This window comes from Panulirus ornatus, chromosome 19 (genome assembly GCF_036320965.1).
Source record: "Panulirus ornatus isolate Po-2019 chromosome 19, ASM3632096v1, whole genome shotgun sequence".
NCBI lineage: Eukaryota > Metazoa > Arthropoda > Malacostraca > Decapoda > Palinuridae > Panulirus > Panulirus ornatus.
Genome location: NC_092242.1, coordinates 56,618,166 through 56,639,022, shown reverse-complemented (window position 1 = coordinate 56,639,022; position 20,857 = coordinate 56,618,166). Strand labels below are relative to the sequence as shown.

At 38.7% G+C, this 20,857-nt stretch overlaps 1 protein-coding gene across 5 annotated transcripts in view; it reads right to left on the bottom strand.

Moving 5' to 3' along the window:
* The window catches only part of LOC139755524 (facilitated trehalose transporter Tret1-like), a 57,143-nt gene extending 44,338 nt beyond the window's left edge, over window positions 1-12,805 (bottom strand). The window contains exons 1-3 of one of the 5 annotated variants that reach the window (XM_071673915.1): window positions 12,773-12,805; window positions 4,977-5,203; window positions 4,510-4,815 (exon numbers count right to left, since the gene is read on the bottom strand). In XM_071673915.1, the coding sequence (XP_071530016.1) occupies window positions 4,510-4,815; window positions 4,977-5,111 (441 nt within the window). In that variant the 5' untranslated portion in view covers window positions 5,112-5,203; window positions 12,773-12,805. Of the gene's footprint in view, window positions 1-4,509; window positions 4,816-4,976; window positions 5,436-12,611; window positions 12,733-12,752 lie in introns of those variants that run through there. The other 4 variants (XM_071673916.1, XM_071673914.1, XM_071673917.1 and 1 more) reach the window with 4 other exon arrangements.
* Window positions 12,806-20,857: the final 8,052 nt, after the last annotated feature.

Below are 20,857 nucleotides of genomic sequence, written 5' to 3'. Positions count from 1 at the left end.
GTATGGATTGCCTGAGGATTGGCAGAATGCATGCACAGTGCCATTGTACAAAGGCAAAGGGGATAAAGGTGAGTGTTCAAACTACACAGGAATAAGTTTGTTGAGTATTCCTGGGAAATCATATGGGAGGGTATTGAGAGAGAGGATGAAGGCATGTACAGAGCATCAGATTAGGGAAGAGCAGTGTGGTTTCAGAAGTGGTAGAGGATGTGTGGATCAGGTGTTTGCTTTGAAGAATGTGTGAGAAATACTTAGAAAAACATATGGATTAGTATGCAGCATTTATGGATGGGAGGGGTGTGTGTGTGTGTGTGTGTGTGTGTGTGTGTGTGTGTGTGTGTGTGTGTGTGTGTGTGTGTGTGTGTGTGTGTGTGTTGGTTGGTTGGTTGGTCTGGGAGCGATGAAGAATGTGTGGAAGGAGAGAACATTATCTTGGAGAGCAAAAATGGGTATGTTTGAAGGAATAGTAGTTCCAACAATGTTACAAGGTTGCAAGGCAGGGGCTATAGATAGGGTTGTATGGAGGAAAGTGGTTGTTGGAAATGAAATGTTCAAAGACAATATGGGGTGTGAGGTGGTTTGATCGAGTAAGTAATGAAAGGGTAAGACAGATGTGTGGAAATGAAATAGAGTGTGGTTGAGAGAGCAGAAGAGGGCGTATTGAAATGGTTTGGAAACATGGAGAGATTGAGTGAGGAAAGATTGACAAAGAAGATATATGCATAAGAGATGGAGGGAACAAGGAGAAGTGGGAGACCAAATTGGAGGTGGAAGGATGAAGTGAAAATGATTTTGAATGATTGGGTCTGAACATACAGAAGGATGAGAGGCTTGCAAGGAACAGAGTGAACTGGAACAAATGTGGTACACTGAGGTCGATGTGCTGTCAATGGACTGAATCAGGGCATGTGAAACATCTGGGGTAAACCATGGACAGGTTTGTGGGGCCTAGTTAGGAGCTGTGGTTTCAGTGCATTACACATGACAGCTAGAGACTGCGTATGAATGAATGTGTCCTTTTTGTCTGTTTTCCTGGTGCTACCTCACTGGAGTAGGGGATAGCGATGCTGTTTCCTGCGGGGCGAGGTGGTGTCAAGAATGGATGAAGGCAAACAAGTATGAATATGTGCATGTGTATATATGTATATGTCTGCGTATGTGTATGTATATATTGATACTTCTATGTGTGTGTATGGGTGTTTATGTATATAAATATGTGTGTATAAGAGTAGATGAGCCATTCTTCATCTGTTTCCTGGCACTACCTAACTGACAAGGGAAACAGCAATTAAGTGTGATAATAAAAATATATTAGTTATATCATAGTGCTGGATCTTGAAATATCATTAGTGATTCTTTTTGAGACAGCAGTGTATCCTACTGGGTCTCGGACAGGGTCTGAAACATACTTCCCCTTTTTCTATGTTACCTTTCTTCAATGAGCAATTTCATTTAAAATGCTAATTTTCTTAATGTAACCTTGTTTACTCCTGTAGTCTAATTCATGATCTCTCAGTGTATAGTGAAGTATATACTTAGCTTTCTGCCACATGATTATCCCTCTATGGGGGTTTCTGTAGCATTTTAAACTGGCCACATCCACCATGTGGGACCACAAGTCAAAAACTGTGGTGGTGATGTGTGCAAGTCTGTGTGAGTATAGTGCAGGACAATTGAATAGTAAGTAATAAGTGTTTTCAGTATGGAAGTTCATCTTGGGTAAGAAGGGTACTGTGATATGATGAATTAACATTTGTAATGTTGGAGAGATGGGAAGCATTAAAAAATAAGCCACAAAATTAAAATTTACACATTCCTGGGACTGCAGTTTCATTTGGGTGTGTCTAATGGAGTGAAGGATAAGAATGGGTTGGGAGGGTAGTAGTTTAGCACTTGAGTTTTGTCAATGCTGTGTTTATTGAAGGAAGAAGGATCGAGAAGTATAGGCTGCTAAAGAGAGATGCAGGGTTGTTTTTATTCTACTAAAAGAAATGGTTGTTGTTTGTTGGAAGATTTGGGATGCAGGGGTGTTCCAAAGAGCTGAGAGTCAAGCATACTGAAGTGAGATTGTATGAGGATATTTAATTTTTTTGTGCAAATGATGGATGCTTGTTGTTGATAAACAGCCAGCGATTGTCCTGACTGCAGTTTTGAGTGGTCTGCAGCTTTGTTATCTTTGCTTTTGACAGGGTGAATGATCAAACAGGCAAGGGATGGTATAAGAAAGAAAGGATAAACATGCTTATAAAAGATACAAAGAGATTCTTTTTCTTGCCCAAAACTGGTGTTGCTAAAAGTTTTGAGGGCATTTAGTTGTTTATGGAGGCTCCAGTCATGAACTTACGTCCATATCAAGGCTGGTCCTTAATTGAAATATAGAGAGGATTAAGATAGGCCAAAAGAAGAGACAAGGAAAGACATGAGAGGGGTGAAAGTTACAAAGCTTTGAGGTATAGGGAAAGAAATAGTTATCAAAATGGCATACCCTTTAGTTGCCAATGGCCACACAGCAACCATGTAATGCAGCAGCTTGCCAAGTATTGCATGGTCTAGTTAGTGGTGGTGGCACACAAGCAGCCACCTCTCAGGAGCAAAAACCAAAGTAATACTTATAGAAGAGGGAAAGTGAACCAACATTATGGCACTGGGCAAAATGGATCAAGTTTTGAAGTTAGCCTGGGAGAGCTTGTAAGATGGATCGCTTTTAACTCATCTCTGTTAAGGAACTAAGCTGAGCTAGAAGTACCCCAGATGTGAGAGCAGTACTTCATACAAGGAAGACTCAATCCTTTGTATAAACAGAGCAACTGTTCAAAAGAAATTTCAACATCTACACAGGACTCCCAGTTTCTTAAATACAGACTTAGCTTCGAGGCTGACTTGAGTTAGTGAAAGTACTATGGGGACTAAACACCACGTGTATACCTTATGTGATACCCACTATGACTGTAATGCTTCTAAGTGGAACTGGTTGACCATTCAAGGTAATAGCAGGGTGAGGGCTGGATTTATGTTTGTCTAAGGTTGAGAGGGAAGGTTGGATTCATGTTTGTCTTAGGTTAAGGGGGGTGATGGAAGATTTCTGTACGGATCCAAGGGGTGATGGAAGATTTCTGTACGGATCGAAACATTCTGTTTCGTAAGAGCCAGTGTATAAATTGTGTGATGTAATGTTGCATGTCTGTTGCTGCTTGAGTGGTGTCATTGTGTTGTGATGTGACTGAGTTTATCAGCACAAGAAGACTTTCACATTGTGGTTTGCAAAGTGATGGAAGGTCATGCAAGAAAGGAATGAAGAGTACTGGAGAAAAAATGCTCCCTGAAGAACTAATGGCAAAGTTTGAGACTTTTCAGGTGAAGTGTTTGTGAATGACTCAATCTTGGTAGCCAGATATGAAGGAGGTTAACCACTTTTGTCATCTTTGTGAAAGTGGTTTCAAGTATTTGTTGTTAAGGCAAAACAAATTCATAAAAATGTTTAATAACTTGTGCAAACAGAGATGGTGAGACTTCAGCATAATGATATCAGAGTGTGATCTAGATATGAAAAAATGCTTGAATTGTTTTTCATTCTTAGTTAGATAGAAATATATGGATTAGAGACTCAAAGTTTTGTTTTAAGACATTCTACTCATGTTAAAAATCTTAGTCTATTTTATGCATTACATTACAGCAAGACTCCATTAAACATACAAACATGTACATTTCTTTTTCTTTTTGATGGACTAAAAAAGTTTGAATAATTGTAAAAAATATATGAATAATTTTTGTTTAGTTTCCTATACATTTCATAACTCAAAGGGGAGGGCAATTCCTCCTTGGAAATGCCCTTGGTTTTGGAACAGTATCCATGACAACTAGAGTGGATTTATGCAAATGAAGCCATTGTTGTTATGTTCCTGACACTACCTTGCTAAAATGAAGCCATTGCTGTTATGTTCCTGACACTACCTTGCTAAAATGAAGCCATTGTTGTTATGTTCCAGACACTACCTTGCTAAGATGAAGCCATTGTTGTTATGTTCCTGACACTACCTTGCTAAAGTGAGAGAAGCAATAAGGCATAAAAAAATAATAGTATTCAACAAAAACAATATTGAATTTACATCAATTATGTATTCAAAACAGTTTTCTGCATTCTTCAGTTTGTTTTTATGTTTTGATATCAATCTTTTTTTTTCTATAGGAATGCATCTCCAATCACATAATGGAAGTCTCTGGGAAAACAGTTTTCATTAAAGAATTCCCCTTAACTCTCAACTTTCCAGAAATGTGTCTCCTCTGTTATGAAGTTAATGTGCACTGCACCCTAACCACTCCTATCTGGCATTATGAACTCTACATTGCACCCTAACTACTCAGCTATCTGGCAATATATACTCTACATCGACCCTAACTACTCAGCCATAAGGCATTATAAACTCATGTTCATAAATCACTATTACCAGAATATCAATAATCCAGACCTTTTACTCCTAGTAATCACTGCACAATGTCTTCTTTGCTCACCTCCTTAGTAAGGTATAAATCTGTGGGTAGTTTCTTGATCTCAGGCCCTTCACTCATAACCACTCTCAAGTCACTGACAGAACCATTTTGATTCAAAAGAAAACTGTTATTAAATGTATCTACTTCTATGTTGCTATTGAAACTGGGATCAACTGTGTTGTTGATCATGCTGATATTAGTGCTGAGGGATACGTCAGTTAAGTTAAAGGAATTTTCCTGAAGGAGGGTGGGTATGGCAGGAGAGGTGTATCCTTCCAATACACCTCCAGAAATAGTACTCAATCCCATCACACATGCAGCAATTATCTGAAATAATGCAAAACAAATACATTATCTAAAAAGGCACTTCACTTAGAACCAATCTGTACATGTCTAACAATTCTGCATGGTCTCAAGACATTTACAAATTATATTCCATTACATAATACAATAAATAACCCAATAAAGGTCTAAATAGTTTAACAAACCTCAAACCTATATGTCAAGGTGTCAGACCCATCCATAGACTTGGCACCAGGGTAGAGTTCATCAATATGTACAGCTCTCTCTGGGACAACAACCACCACCTCTCCATCATCTCCGCCATCCTCCTCTCTCATCATGATGCTTTGTGAATACACTCAAGTTCAAAAGGAGAAATAACTTATCTGCTGGAAGTGTATTCAGTCAACAGAACTCATGAACTGAGCAGACTCTGCAATGCACAACAATTTACTAAGGATAGAACTATAATACTGCTCTTGTCTTAACTGAATTCTGCAAACACAACAGTATTCTTTTTTCATACTTGATTGCTGTTTCCTGCATCAATGAGGTAGCACCAAGAACAAACAAAGAAAGGCCACATCCACTCATATCCATTCTCTAGCTCTCATGTGTAATGCACCAAAACCACAGCTCCTTTTCCACAAACAGGCCCTACAGACTTCCCATAGTTTATCCTTGATGCTTCACATGACCTGGTTCAATTCATTGATAGCAGATTGACCCCAATATAACACATTGTTCCAATTCACTCTATCCTGTGCATGCCTTTCACCTTCCTGCTTGTTCAGGCCCTGATCGCTCAAAATCTTCATTCTATCCTTCCATCTCCAATATGGTCTCTCAGGTCTCTTTGTTCCCACCACTTCTGACAAACATATCCTCTTCGTCAACTTTTCCTCACACATTCTCTCCATGTGTCTAAACCACTTCAGGACAACTTCTGCTCTCTCAATCACGTTCTTTTTATTACCACACATCTCTTACCCTTTCATTACTTACTCAATTAAACCACCTTACACTACTTATTGTCCTCAAATATTTCATTTCCAACACATCCGCCCTCCTCTGCACAGCCTTATCTATAACCTATGCCTTGCATCCACATAGTATTGTTGGAACTACCATTCCTTCAAACATACCCAATATTGCCCTTCCACAAAACATTCTCCCTTTCCATACAATCTTCAGTGTTCCCAGAAACTTCACCCCTTCCCTGACCTTATGACTCACTTCGACTTCCATATGCAAAGCTTTCAATACTTCCCTCTTCACCAAACCACTCTCCATGACTCTTACTTTGCATATCACCCTGACTAAAACACTTCAAATATGCTACTCTATCATTAAACATATTTAACAATCCTTCAAAATACTCACTCCATCTCACTTTTCATCACTACCTGTTATCACTTTCCCTTTTGCCCCTTTCACCAATGTTCCCATTTGTTCTCTTCTCTTCTGCACATTATTAACCTATCTATCTCTTTCCAAAACATATTCTCCCTAAATTCTACTGGTGCTTGCTCACACCAAGTCTCCTTTGCCCTTTTTTTTTTGACCCTCTGCACCTTCCTCATGACCTGCCGCTTTCTCTTATACATCTCCCAATCATTTGCACTCCTTCCCTGCAAGTTCTCCCCAAATGCCTCTCTTTTCTCTTCCATGAGCAACTTTACTTCTTCATCTCACCACTCATTACCTTTTCTAAGCTGACCACCTCCCACCTTTTGCATACCACCTGTCTCTCCTCCACTTGCCATCACTGCTTCACTAAATATCTCCCATTCCTCACCCACTTCCCACACTTCACTTGCTCTCACCTTTTGCTATCCTACACTCAATCTCCGCTGGCATTTCCTCACACAAGTCTCTTTTCCAAACTCACTCACGCTTGCCAAATTGTTCTCCCTGACAATGTTTCCTCGTTTTTGAAAATCTTTACAAATCTTCACCCTCACCTCTATAAGAAAGTGATCAGACATTGCACCAGCTGCCCCTCTAAGAGCTTTTACATCTAAAAATCTTTTTTACATGCCATTCAACTGATATGTAATCCAATAAGGCCTCCTGATCATATCTCCTATTCACTTACGTATATTTGTGTATATCCCTCTTTATAAACCAGGCATTCCAATCAGAAGTCCTTTTTCAACACAAAACTCCACAAGCTCTTCACAATTTTCATTCATAACAATGAATACTCTATGCACCCCAATTATACCTTCAACTGCCACATTACTTATCTTTGAATCTAAATAACCCATCGCTAATACCCGGTCTCTTATATCAAAACTGCTGACACACTCATTCAGCTGCTCCCAAAACACTTGCTTCTCACAATCTTTCTTCTCATGGCCTGGTGCATAAGCATTAATAATCACCAATCTCTTGCCATTCACTCTCAAATTTACCCACATCAATACAGAATATACTTCCTTACAGTCTCTCATACCCACATCAAGGAATAGTGGTTCCAACAATGATATATGGTTGCGAGGTGTGGGCTCTAGATAGAGTTGAGCGGAGGAGGGTGGATGTGCTGGAAATGAGATGTTTGAGGACAATATGTGGTGTGAGGTGGTTTGATCGAGTAAGTAATGAAAGGGTAAGAGAGATGTGTGGTAATAAAAAGAGTGTGGTTGAGAGAGCAGAAGAGGTTTGGTCACATGGAGAGAATGAGTGAGGAAAGATTGACAAAGAGGATATATGTGTCACAGGTGGAGGGAATGAGGAGAAGTGGGAGACCAAACTGGAGGTGGAAAGATGGAGTGAAAAAGATTTTGAGTGATAGGGGCCTAAACATGCAGGAGGGTGAAAGGTGTGCAAGGAATAGAGTGAATTGGAAAGATGTGGTACACAGGGTCGACATGCTGTCAATGGATTGAACCAGGGCATGTGAAGTGTCTGGGGTAAACCATGGAAAGTTCTGTGGGGCCTGGATGTGGAAAGGGAGCTGTGGTTTCGGTGCATTATACATGACAGATAGAGACTGACTGTGAATGACTGTGGCCTTTGTTGTCTTTTCCTAGTGCTACCTCGCGCACATGCGGGGGGAGGGGGTTGGTATTTCATGTGTGGCGGGGTGGCGACAGGAATGAATAAGGGCAGACTATGAATTATGTACATGTGTATATATGTATATGTCTGTGTGTGTATACATATGTATATGTTGAGATGTATAGGTATGTATATGTTCGTGTGTGGACGTGTATGTATATACAAGTGTATGTAAGTGGGTTGGGTCATTCTTTCGTCTGTTTCCTTGCGCTACCTCGCTAACGCGGGAGACAGCGACAAAGTATAATAAAAAAAAGTATAATAACAGTCTATCATACATTCCCACAACTGCTTCAAGTTTACTGATAATCCTTCCTTAGATCTTGTTCTTTCACCAACCCCTGTTTTTACTCCTGGGACATTTCAAAACCATTTTTTCCCTTTATCCTCTAGCTTTGTTCACTCAAGAGCCAGAACATCCATTAATGTATGACTTAGAATTCATTCTGAGAGCGCATCAAGGATCTCCTTATAAACGACAATCCTGGTTTATTTAGTTTCCATATAAACAAGTCAACTGCTTATCAAACTCCTTTCCTGCAAACTCAGACTAGAATAAGAGTGTCTAATGTTCATGCTGCTTTGTTTCTTAATTCTGCATTCAAGCCTTCTCAAGTCATTCCTCGATTCTAAGAAAAATTGTGATTGGTCTATCTTTCCTATTCCTTACATGATTTTGAAGTTCTGAAAGATAACCCCTCCTTCATTTTCCTCAAGTGCAGTTAATCCAAGTTTATTTTTTCTCACTTCATGCAAAATAGTTCTCAGTTCAGGGACTATTTTTGTATTTCTTCTATTGCATCAAAGTCTCCTCTCAGATCGGTAGACCAAGCTTCAACAGAGGGCTCAATGCGGGGCTTCCGCTTCACATAGTTTCTACGTAATGGTATGAAGGTCTTCAGGCACATGCAGTCATAGGAGCTTCTGTCAAATCTGCCATTTGTTCTGCTTTCTTCACTGTGTGATGCATTCTGTGAAGTGTAAATAATCTGACAAAAATAAAGAAAGACTTTTTCTTTGTTGGATTACTATTTGCATGTTCTTTCCAAACATTTTGTACCTGACAATTTCACTTTTTTGCACACAACAAACAATAACTGTAATTTCATATACAGACCTCCATTTTCCATTTTGGATAATGGCCTAAGAATTTTTTTTTTTTCCTTTTTGTGTCTAGCTGTTACTAATGCTTTTGCTCACAGCTAGTTTCACTTCTGTGAGAGATTTATGGAACAATTTCATGAGTTGCTTTGTTAGTTCATTTGCTGCCTTGCAGAGAATCCTTAACTGTATGCCATCTAGTTTAGTTCATTTGCTGCCTTGCAGAGAATCCTTAAATGTATGCCATCTGGTTCAACTGTTTGGTATACACTGACTTCCATTAAAAGCCTCTTCACTATATCCTCTCTAATAATGTCAATGTTTCTTTCACTATTCACTCCCTCAAGTCTAGGTTGAAGGAATCTGGTACTCCCTTCCCCACAGAAGTGAGCTGCTGCTTAGATGAGCATTAAAAGGTCACCCTCATCCTTTCTGGAAACAGCTGCAAAATAATATTTTAGTTCCTTGGCTGTTAATCACCCATCAGCTTTCTGCAGATTATTTCTTTCTATGTTAAAAGCTCAAGTCATGGACAAAAGTCCACATCATGGCCAGGCCTTAATTGAAATATAGAGATGATGTAGGGAAAAAAGAAGAAAGGGATAGTATTTACAAATTTTGGGTGAAGGGAAAACCTGCCTTTCAAAATGTGATATGTCATAGCCACTGGGAAAGACATGAAAGGGTAGAGAGTTCCAAAGCTTCAAGGTGTTGGGAAAGAAATGATTATCAAAATGACCCACCCTTCAGTTGCCAACAACCATACAGTAATCATGTGATGCAGCAGCTTGCCAAGTATTGTGTGGTCTAACTAGCATAATGCTCTGGTGTTTTTTTCAATCTGATAATCTCTTTATATTTACACTACACTTCTTTCAGTCTTTTTTGTCTTGGCTTTTACTTTGGTGTACTGTCAATATCTCAAACAGGTCTGTTCCGGATACATTTCTTCTTTTTATGGCTTTGATTGCTATCTTGTTTAGCCACAGTGGTTTTGTTATGTTCTTCTCAGGTTTACTTTTTGATATGCAAGGTAACAATTATCATATATCCTTGAAAGTCCCATACAACTTGAATGGTTTGCTTTTCTAATATGAAGGCCCATTCTCTCTTTATTGAAGTTTCATCTAATACATAAGTGCATTCAAACTTTTTTTTATACTGATCTGGCACAGTGCTTTATAGACTCGAAATTTTGAGGGTACCTGAATGTCAGTACAGTATGAGGCCTACTTCTTATGGGGGTTCCATATGGCTAATCATCTGTCACATTACTTCTAGTTAAAATCAGATCTCTAATACAGGGATAGTAGTACCCCCTTACTGTTTCAATTTAATCTAATTTATTCATAATACCCTATATCTGTAAAGAAGCATTACAGCCTGATTTAAAAAATGGCTGCATAATACTGACTCAGGTTTTCATACCTGGGAGTCTCCTGGTTGGTGTCAGTTCCTTACTTTCACAATATGAAATTTCCAATAATTATTTCTTGTTTTCCTTCTTCCTTTTAATTCCTCATATGCTACTTCTACATAATTCTGTTTTATCATATAGTCTGGTACAATGCATATCTTTTTCTTTAATTCAAAACTATTCTGGACTTCAAATTCTTGGATGCACTGAATTCATACTTTTTCTCTATAGCTTTAAACTAATTAAATATGGGCCTGGGTCTAAAATTAGGTCCCAATTCTCTTCTTATTAACCTAACTGTTTTTTTACTATCTTTTTGGGTTCTTTTACAGGCAACTATCTACTTAACAAATATTTCCCTTACTTTGTTTTGGTCAAACTCCATCCTGTCCTGAGGGGGTAATGTGTGCTATCCTGCCTCTTGGATCCTAAAGAAAGTGCTGGTCTTGTACCTCCAGCCTTTCATTCATATATTCATCAATTCTATTTTCTTCCAGTGAATCTACTTCCATTAATCTTGGCCACTGTTATCACTACTTTGTTGTTGCAATCATTAAAAAACCATCTAACTAGATTTTTATCTTCTACAAAGTCGTATTTGCTTGAAGTAATTGTTACGCATACAATGCATAAAATCATAATGCATTTCCATTTCCAGTCACTTTTTGGTTACATTCACAACAAACATCTTTTTCCTACTTAAATGTCGTCATTTAAGCTGTAATTACAATCTTGTTTAGGTTTACTGTAGGAATCCTCAATTTTTCTTATCTCTGCCTGTGTTTATTCCCTTGTGCAATGGCTTGTTTCTCTTATACTCAACATAAAGATAATATAAGGTGAGGATTACATAAGTTTCCCTGATCTAATGTTTCACCAAATTCTACACTAATTAACCACATTTTTTTCTGATATACGTAACCCTCACTGCTTATCATAACAATCCTCCAATTCATGTCCCACAACTGCAATCATATTCAATGTACACTATACTAGCACTGCAAAATAAATCATTCAAAATCTAATGCTAATAGCAATGAGTAACCTAGAATCATATCTTTTATTTTCTGAAGTGTTTCTCATACTTTCAAATTAGCTAACTTAACATTTTCCCTTAATTCAAAATCTGCAGCATGACTGCCTTATCATCTACGATTCAATGAATTATAATGATCTGAATCACACTCGCCAAAACTCACAGTGCATTCTCTGAACACTACACTAGCAATGCAGAATAAAATCACACAGTATCCAAGGCTAGTTCCTATATGAAGGTTATCTCATAAATCATCAAATAAACTTTATAAAACATGGTGCAAGGAAAGTAAACAACTACCCAAAAAAATGTGATTTCCCTAAACAATCAAGTTTCTGCATTACTGACAAATGTGACTTGTCATTTGCAAGTTTTGCTCAGTCTCCTGCACTTCATATGAACTGGTTGCTTCTTTAATGATTTACCAGTCTGGCCCTGCATCACCAATACCTCTAAATACTGAACGATTTTGTTCTAAAATACATATGTAGTATTTTGAGAACAGTAATTTAGTTTCAGAGCATTATTTCAAGCATTATATTTTGCTAATCAATATTACATAACACAATATTGATTATAAATATCAGGGAAAATGTGAGATTATGAAATGTAAAGAGTATGTAATACACATGTACATCAGAAAATTAAAAACATCAAAACCTCATCTTGTAAAAAAAAAAAAAAAATATCGTAGAAATACGATATATCAACATCTAATTCATCTGCTGCCAGGGATCACATGGCTACTCAGTGTCGTCTCTTTGTTAACATCTGGCATCATTCTGATAGTGGACAATTAAGGGTATACCATACATTGACAAATATGTTCAGAATATAATAAATCTTGACAACCAGAGCCCTTAGACAAGGCTTTCATAGCTTTTGTTGAGATTTTAGTAGTGTATCTCCTATTTTAACTCTTACCACATATTTTTCAACATATATCTATCACTTAACATTATAAATTAATAAAATACAATGTTCAACATCATTCTCCGCGACTGATTGTATTCTCCACATAATACACTTAAATTGCAGTAAAAAAATCATTCAATATTCCAAGCTAATAATGATGCGGGCCTTAACTGGAAAATGACAGGTTCTTTTGAAAACGTACACATAACTACTGAAGTGTGTACACAAATCCAAAATTGACTGGTTATAACTCAACCCATTCGACCTCTACAAAGTCAGAAACCTGTTCAAAATCCTGAGCAATCTCACGTTTATCAACTTATCAAAGTCATTCCACTTCTTGACACTGCAAATGAACGTAAGAACACAGATTTTAGGCACTGTCACCATGAAAAACCTGTCAAGACACGGGAAAAAAACATTGTTGCAGGCTCAAAGCACACAACATACAATTACATCAAATCACATACCACACAGCTGTTGTTTACGTCACATTCACAACTTGTTTGTCCGTTACCTGAAACTGGCACAGGCTTTGGATTATTGAATCCATCACTGCAATCGATATATATATATATATATATATATATATATATATATATATATATATATATATATATATATATATATATACATATATATATATACATATATATATATAATATATATATATATATATATATATATATATATATATATATATATATATATATATATATATATATATATATATATATATATATATATTTTTCTTTTCTTTTAAACTGTTCGCCATTTCCCGCGTTAGCGAGGTAGCGTTAAGAACAGAGGACCGGGTCTTTTTTGGAATATCCTCACCTGGCCCCACTCTGTTCCTTGTTTTGGAAAATTAAAAAAAAAAAACGAGAGGGGAGGATTTTCAGCCCCCCGCTCCCTCCGCTTTTAGTCGCCTTCTACGACACGCAGGGATACGTGAGAAGTATATATATATATATATTTATTTTTTTTTTTTGCTTTGTCGCTGTCTCCCGCGTTTGCGAGGTAGCGCAAGGAAACAGACGAAAGAAATGGCCCAACCCACCCCCATACACATGTATATACATACGTCCACACACGCAAATATACATACCTACACAGCTTTCCATGGTTTACCCCAGACGCTTCACATGCCCTGATTCAATCCACTGACAGCACGTCAACCCCGGTATACCACATCGATCCAATTCACTCTATTCCTTGCCCTCCTTTCACCCTCCTGCACCGATCACACAAAATCTTTTTCACTCCATCTTTCCACCTCCAATTTGGTCTCCCACTTCTCCTCGTTCCCTCCACCTCCGACACATGTATCCTCTTGGTCAATCTTTCCTCACTCATTCTCTCCATGTGCCCAAACCATTTCAAAACACCCTCTTCTGCTCTCTCAACCACGCTCTTTTTATTTCCACACATCTCTCATACCCTTACGTTACTTACTCGATCAAACCACCTCACACCACACATTGTCCTCAAACATCTCATTTCCAGCACATCCATCTTCCTGCGCACAACTCTATCCATAGACCACGCCTCGCAACCATACAACATTGCTGGAACCACTATTCCTTCAAATATACCCATTTTTGCTTCCCGAGATAATGTTCTCGACTTCCACACTTCCACACACACACGCACACACACATATATATATATATATATATATATATATATATTTTCTTTCATACTATTCGCCATTTCCTGCGTTAGCAAGGTAGCGTTAAGAACAGAGGACTGGGCCTCTGAGGGAATATATTAATACATTTTTTTTTTGCTTTGTCGCTGTCTCCCGCATTAGCGAGGTAGCGCTAGGAAACAGATGAAAGAATGACCCAACCCACCCAAATACACGTGTATATACATACACGTCCACACACGCAAATGTACATACCTATACATCTTAACGTATAATTATATATACATACAGACATATACATATATACACATGTACATAATTCATACTGTCTGCCTTTATTCATTCCCATCGCCACCCAGCCACACATGAATATAACAACCCCCTCCCCCCCTCATGTGCGCGAGGTAGAGCTAGGAAAAGACAACAAAGGCCCCATTCGTTCACACTCAGTCTCTAGCTGTCATGTAATAATGCACCGAAACCACAGCTCCCTTTCCACATCCAGGCCCCACAGAACTTTCCATGGTTTACCCCAGATGCTTCACATGCCCTGGTTCAATCCATTGACAGCACGTCGACCCAGGTACACCACATCGTTCCAATTCACTGTATTCCTTGCACGCCTTTCACAATCCTGCATATTCAGGCCCCAATCACTCAAAATCTTTTTCACTCCATCTTTCCACCTCCAATTTGGTCTCCCACTTCTCCTCGTTCCCTCCACCTCTGACACATATATCCTCTTGGTCAATCTTTCCTCACTCATTCTCTCCATGTGACAAAACCATTTTAAAACACCCTCTTCTGCTCTCTCAGCCACACTATTACTACACACCTTTCTTACCATATTATTGATTACTTGATCAAACCACCTCACACTACATATTGTCCTCAAACATCTCATTTCCAGCACATCCATCCTCCTCCGCACAACTCTATCTATAGCCCATGCCTCACAACCATATAACATTATTGGAACCACTATTCCTTCAGACATACCCATTTTTGCTTTCCGAGATAATGTTCTCGACTTCCAAACATTCTTCAACACTCCAAAAACTTTCGTCCCCTCCCCCACCCTATGATTCACTTCCTCTTCCATGGTTCCATCCGCTGCCAAATCCACTCCCAGATATCTAAAACACTTCACTTCCTCCAGTTTTTCTCCATTCAAACTTACCTCCCAATTGACTTGTCTCTCAACCCTACTGTACCTAATAACCTTGCTCTTATTCACATTTACTCTCAGCTTTCTCCTTTCACACACTTTACCAAACTCAGTCACCAGTTTCTGCAGTTTCTCACATGAATCAACCACCAGCGCTGTATCATCAGCAAACAACAACTGACTCACTTCCTAAGCTCTCTCATCCACAACAGCCTGCATACTTGCCCCTTTCCAAAACTCTTGCATTCACCTCCCTACATCCCCATCCATGAACAAATTAAACAATGATGGAGACATCACGCACCCCTGCTGCAAAACGATATTCACTGACAACCAATCACTTTCCTCTCTTCCTACTCGTACACATGCCTGACATCCTCGATAAAAACTTTTCACTGCTTCCAGCAACTTGCCTCTCACACCATATACTCTTAATACCTTCCACAGAGCATCTCTATCACATGCCTTCTTCAGATCCATAAATGCTACATACAAATCCATTTGTTTTTCTAAGTATTTCTCACATATATTCTTCAAAGCAAACACCTGATCCACACATCCTCTACCACTTCTGAAACCACACTGCTCTTCCCCAATCTGATGTACTGTACATGCCTTCACCCTATCAATCAATACCCTCTCATATAATTTCCTAAGAATACTCAACAAGCTCATACCTCTGTAATTTGAGCACTCATCTTTATCCCCTTTGCCTTTGTACAATGGCATTATGCATGCATTCTGCCAATCCTCAGGCACTTCACCATGAGCCATACATACACTGAATATCCTCACCATCCAGTTAACAACACAGTCACCTCCTTTTTTAATAAATTCCACTGCAATACCATCCAAACCCATTGCCTTGCCGGCTTTCATTTTCTGCAGAGCTTTCACTACCTCATCTCTGTTTATCAAATCATTCTCCCTGACCCTCTCACTTCGCACAACACCTCGATCAAAACACCCTATATCTGCCACTCTATCATCTAACAAATTCAAATACCATAAAAGTAATTTCCAGTAACACAAATAATAACATGCCCAATTTATATAAAGCTTAAACAGTATTCTCTAAATATTGTTACATCTCCCTTTCCTTAAAGTTTACAAACTTTTGCCCCACAAAATAACAAAGTGTACCTTCTTTAGAACATGCAAATAAAAAAGAACTCAGAAAAAAATTAAATCCCAACTGATAAATCTGAATGAAAACATCTTTTCCTAACTTAAGCTATCCAATTTGGTTTTTAAAAACATTGTCATCCAGGTATCTTGGCTTCTTTAACGTAAGGCCACTGGATGTTTGTTGCAAAACTCTAGGTTCCAATGGCTGTGGTCCTATATCTTCCTCCTCTGCACTACTCAGTTCACTCATATTGCCATCTTCAATGGAGGCAGCATTTTCATTTGTTCTTCTTAGATGTATTTGGTTTCTTGTGTGTACTCTGTTCCATTTATTGCTTTGTTACACCTTGGTGACACCTCCCTTACAATTTTTCCTTTCTTCCATAATGCCCTCCCTGGGACTGACTGCACTCTGACATTGTTACCTGGCCCTGGCTGCAGCAGCTGCAAAGCTCTGCTTGATGGGATGTAATAATTGGCTTGTTTTTGTACCTCCGGAACTCCTCCACAAAGTTGTGGTTGTAGTAGCTGGTCCGTCACTGGAAGTTGTGTTCTAGTGTGTCTTCCCATGAGGCATTGTGCAGAAGAGTCAAATCCTTCTTTGGGTGTGTTCCTCCACTCTAACAAGGCCAACAGTGCATCCTTTCCATCCTCTTTGGCTTTGACTAACAACTGCTTTGCAATTTTCACAGAATATTCAGCTTGACCATTTGACTGATGATAATATGGGGAAGACATTACATGTCTGAATGACAAGTTCCTAGTAAATATCTGAAAATCATTGGATGAGACATGACTCTGAAATAGACATTACAACATCTGGGATACCATACCTACAAAAATGACTCTTGAGCATATACACAACACTTGAATCCTGAAGGTTCTCCAATGAATTAATATCAAAGAATGATGAGTAGTAGTGAACAGTAATCCAATAATTATGTTGCTAATGCTAAGAATATCAAGTTCTACTTTAGACTAGGGCTTAGAATGAAATTAATGGGACTTCAAGATTTCTTTTGTTTGCTGAAAGCCAATTTTGTGACAGACCATGCATGAAGATACCTGGCTAGTAATACAGGTCTCTACCTCTTCTTATTGTAGAACCTATTCCAGTGCGAACAAAGTGAACCTGATTCAGCACATATCTCAAGACATGTGGGAACAACTACATATGACCCTCTTAATATGACAGCCTCATGCACTGTCAGCTCATCTTTGACCTTAAAGAAATTCCTAGCATTTTTTGAACCTTTTTTACAATGTGTTGGCCAATCATTAAAAATGATGTTTTTTAGTGTCTGCAAATCATGATTTAACTGGGTCTTCCTTTCAATGTCTTTCAGCATTTCATCTTCAATGCCTGAATTTTCCCTGTCACTTATGTTAGTAATTTCATCTAGAATTACAGTAAAAAGTCTCTACTCAAAGTTTTTGCAATGTAAGTCTTACTTCCTGGTTTATATTGCATATTCAAAGAGTACTACTGTAACCTTAGTAATTTTTTTTTTTTTTTTGCTTTGTCGCTGTCTCCCGCGTTTGCGAGGTAGCGCAAGGAAATAGACGAAAGAAATGGCCCAACCCACCCCCATACACATGTATATACATACGTCCACACACGCAAATATACATACCTACACAGCTTTCCATGGTTTACCCCAGACGCTTCACATGCCTTGATTCAATCCACTGATAGCACGTCAACCCCGGTATACCACATCGCTCCAATTCACTCTATTCCTTGCCCTCCTTTCACCCTCCTGCATGTTCAGGCCCCGATCACACAAAATCTTTTTCACTCCATCTTTCCACCTCCAATTTGGTCTCCCTCTTCTCCTCGTTCCCTCCACCTCCGACACATATATCCTCTTGGTCAATCTTTCCTCACTCATTCTCTCCATGTGCCCAAACCATTTCAAAACACCCTCTTCTGCTCTCTCAACCACGCTCTTTTTATTTCCACACATCTCTCTTACCCTTACGTTACTTACTCGATCAAACCACCTCACACCACACATTGTCCTCAAACATCTCATTTCCAGCACATCCATCCTCCTGCGCACAACTCTATCCATAGCCCACGCCTCGCAACCATACAACATTGTTGGAACCACTATTCCTTCAAACATACCCATTTTTGCTTTCTGAGATAATGTTCTCGACTTCCACACATTCTTCAAGGCTCCCAGAATTTTCGCCCCCTCCCCCACCCTATGATCCACTTCCGCTTCTATGGTTCCATCCGCTGCCAGATCCACTCCCAGATATCTAAAACACTTCACTTCCTCCAGTTTTTCTCCATTCAAACTCACCTCCCAATTGACTTGACCCTCAACCCTACTGTACCTAATAACCTTGCTCTTATTCACATTTACTCTTAACTTTCTTCTTTCACACACTTTACCAAACTCAGTCACCAGCTTCTGCAGTTTCTCACATGAATCAGCCACCAGCGCTGTATCATCAGCGAACAACAACTGACTCACTTCCCAAGCTCTCTCATCCCCAACAGACTGCATACTTGCCCCTCTTTCCAAAACTCTTGCATTCACCTCCCTAACAACCCCATCCATAAACAAATTAAACAACCATGGAGACATCACACACCCCTCCCACAAACCTACATTCACTGAGAACCAATCACTTTCCTCTCTTCCTACACGTACACATGCCTTACATCCTCGATAAAAACTTTTCACTGCTTCTAACAACTTGCCTCCCACACCATATATTCTTAATACCTTCCACAGAGCATCTCTATCAACTCTATCATATGCCTTCTCCAGATCCATAAATGCTACATACAAATCCATTTGCTTTTCTAAGTATTTCTCACATATGCTTTGCAACGTTTTGGGACATTGCAAAAAAAGCTTTTTGAATACACTTTTTAAAGGCTTGTGATGTCTCAGTTGTTACTAATTTGCCATAAACATACTGTTAAAAGTGCACTACTGCAAAGATAATAACAAGCATTTCCTTTTCAATTTGGGCATATCTCTGTTCAGTGTCAGATAAGACCCCAGATGCATAGGCCAGTGGTTGTCTATCTTGTAATAAGGCAGCACCCAGTCCATACATTCAAGCATCACATTGCAGTGTGACATCACTCTTTCCATCAATCTCAATAGGGCATTTACTATTAGTCTCTTAATTTTCTCAAATGCCTCATCATGACATGCATCCAATTACCAAACTACATTTTTCTTTTCAAGCTGTCTCAGAGGTGTGTTTACCTCTGACAAACCTGATAGAAATTTGGATAGGTAATTGACCATTCCAGGGAGCCTTCCAAGAGATTTAACATCAGTGGGAGTTTTCAAATTCTGAATGGCTTCTATTTTCTTGGGGTCTACTCAAATATCATCTTTTGTCAACAAGTGTCCTATGTATGTTATTTCTGGATAGTGCAAGATCATTTGGTCTTTGTTTAACTTTATGCCTTTTTCATGACATTTTTCTAGTAATTTCAATAGGCAGTCATCATGATCCTTCTGAGCACTCTCTGTTGTCAAGCTTTCTCAGTACACTTCAACACCCTTTAAGCCCTGTAGTGCATCATGTTTATGTCTCTGGTACTCCTCAGGTGTTGAGCTGAAACCAAATGTCATTCTTATCCACCTGAATCTTCCTTATGGAGTGTTGTACCCAGTACAGAGTATATCTTTGCCTTTCCAAGTCTTGGCATTATTTCTTCTATAGTTGGTAAAGGGTAGTGAGGTCTCTTGATTGCCCCATTTAAATCTGTTGGATCAAAACATATACTCAATTCTTTGGTCTTGGTTACCAACACCATACCTTGATACCAAGTCTGTTGCCTATGTGACTTTCTCTATGGCAGTACCCTCCATACTTCTAAACCCTTCTTTCAATTTTTCCTGTAGAGCAAATAGCAATCTACTTGGGGCATGAATCATTGCTGCACTGTTGGGTCCAAATCAATCCTGCAAGGACCCTCTAAATCACCTAACCCTTGAAAAAGATTTGGGAAATCACTCAATATTTTCTCTTTATTTAAGCTACCACTATCAGTTGTCACTTCACTTCAAAATCTCCTCTTATATGTGGATTATCATTAACCAGAATCTTAATAAACTTAGCTTCTGCCCATCACCAATACTTATGAGTGAAGAAACATTTCTTTGACAACATGAAACCTAATCCTATGATGTACTCCACCTCTTTCACAAAAAGAAGTGTTGTATTCACAGCATAAATGAAACTGTTATCAAACATCTGCAATTTTACAGCATCTGTTGATTTAGTAACTCCTGCTGCACCACCAACATGTGTCAGGTCCTTCATTGAGATTACATAGCAAGTTGTACCAGAATCAACTTGAAAATTTGCAGGGTTTTTGTTTACCATCATTTTCACATATTTCTTTTTATATTTTGGCTCACTAATACTTCCTACCAGTTCCTTTGGTATACTGACACTAAATTTCATCTAATCTCTCTGAATCATAACTACACTTTTAACCTTATTTTGGAGTTTACATGATTTACACTGCTTGGCAAAATAATGAGTTTACCACACTTGGTACAAGTCTTTCCAAATGCTGGATACATCCTCAACTGAGATGAAACCCACAAAATCTACAATCCT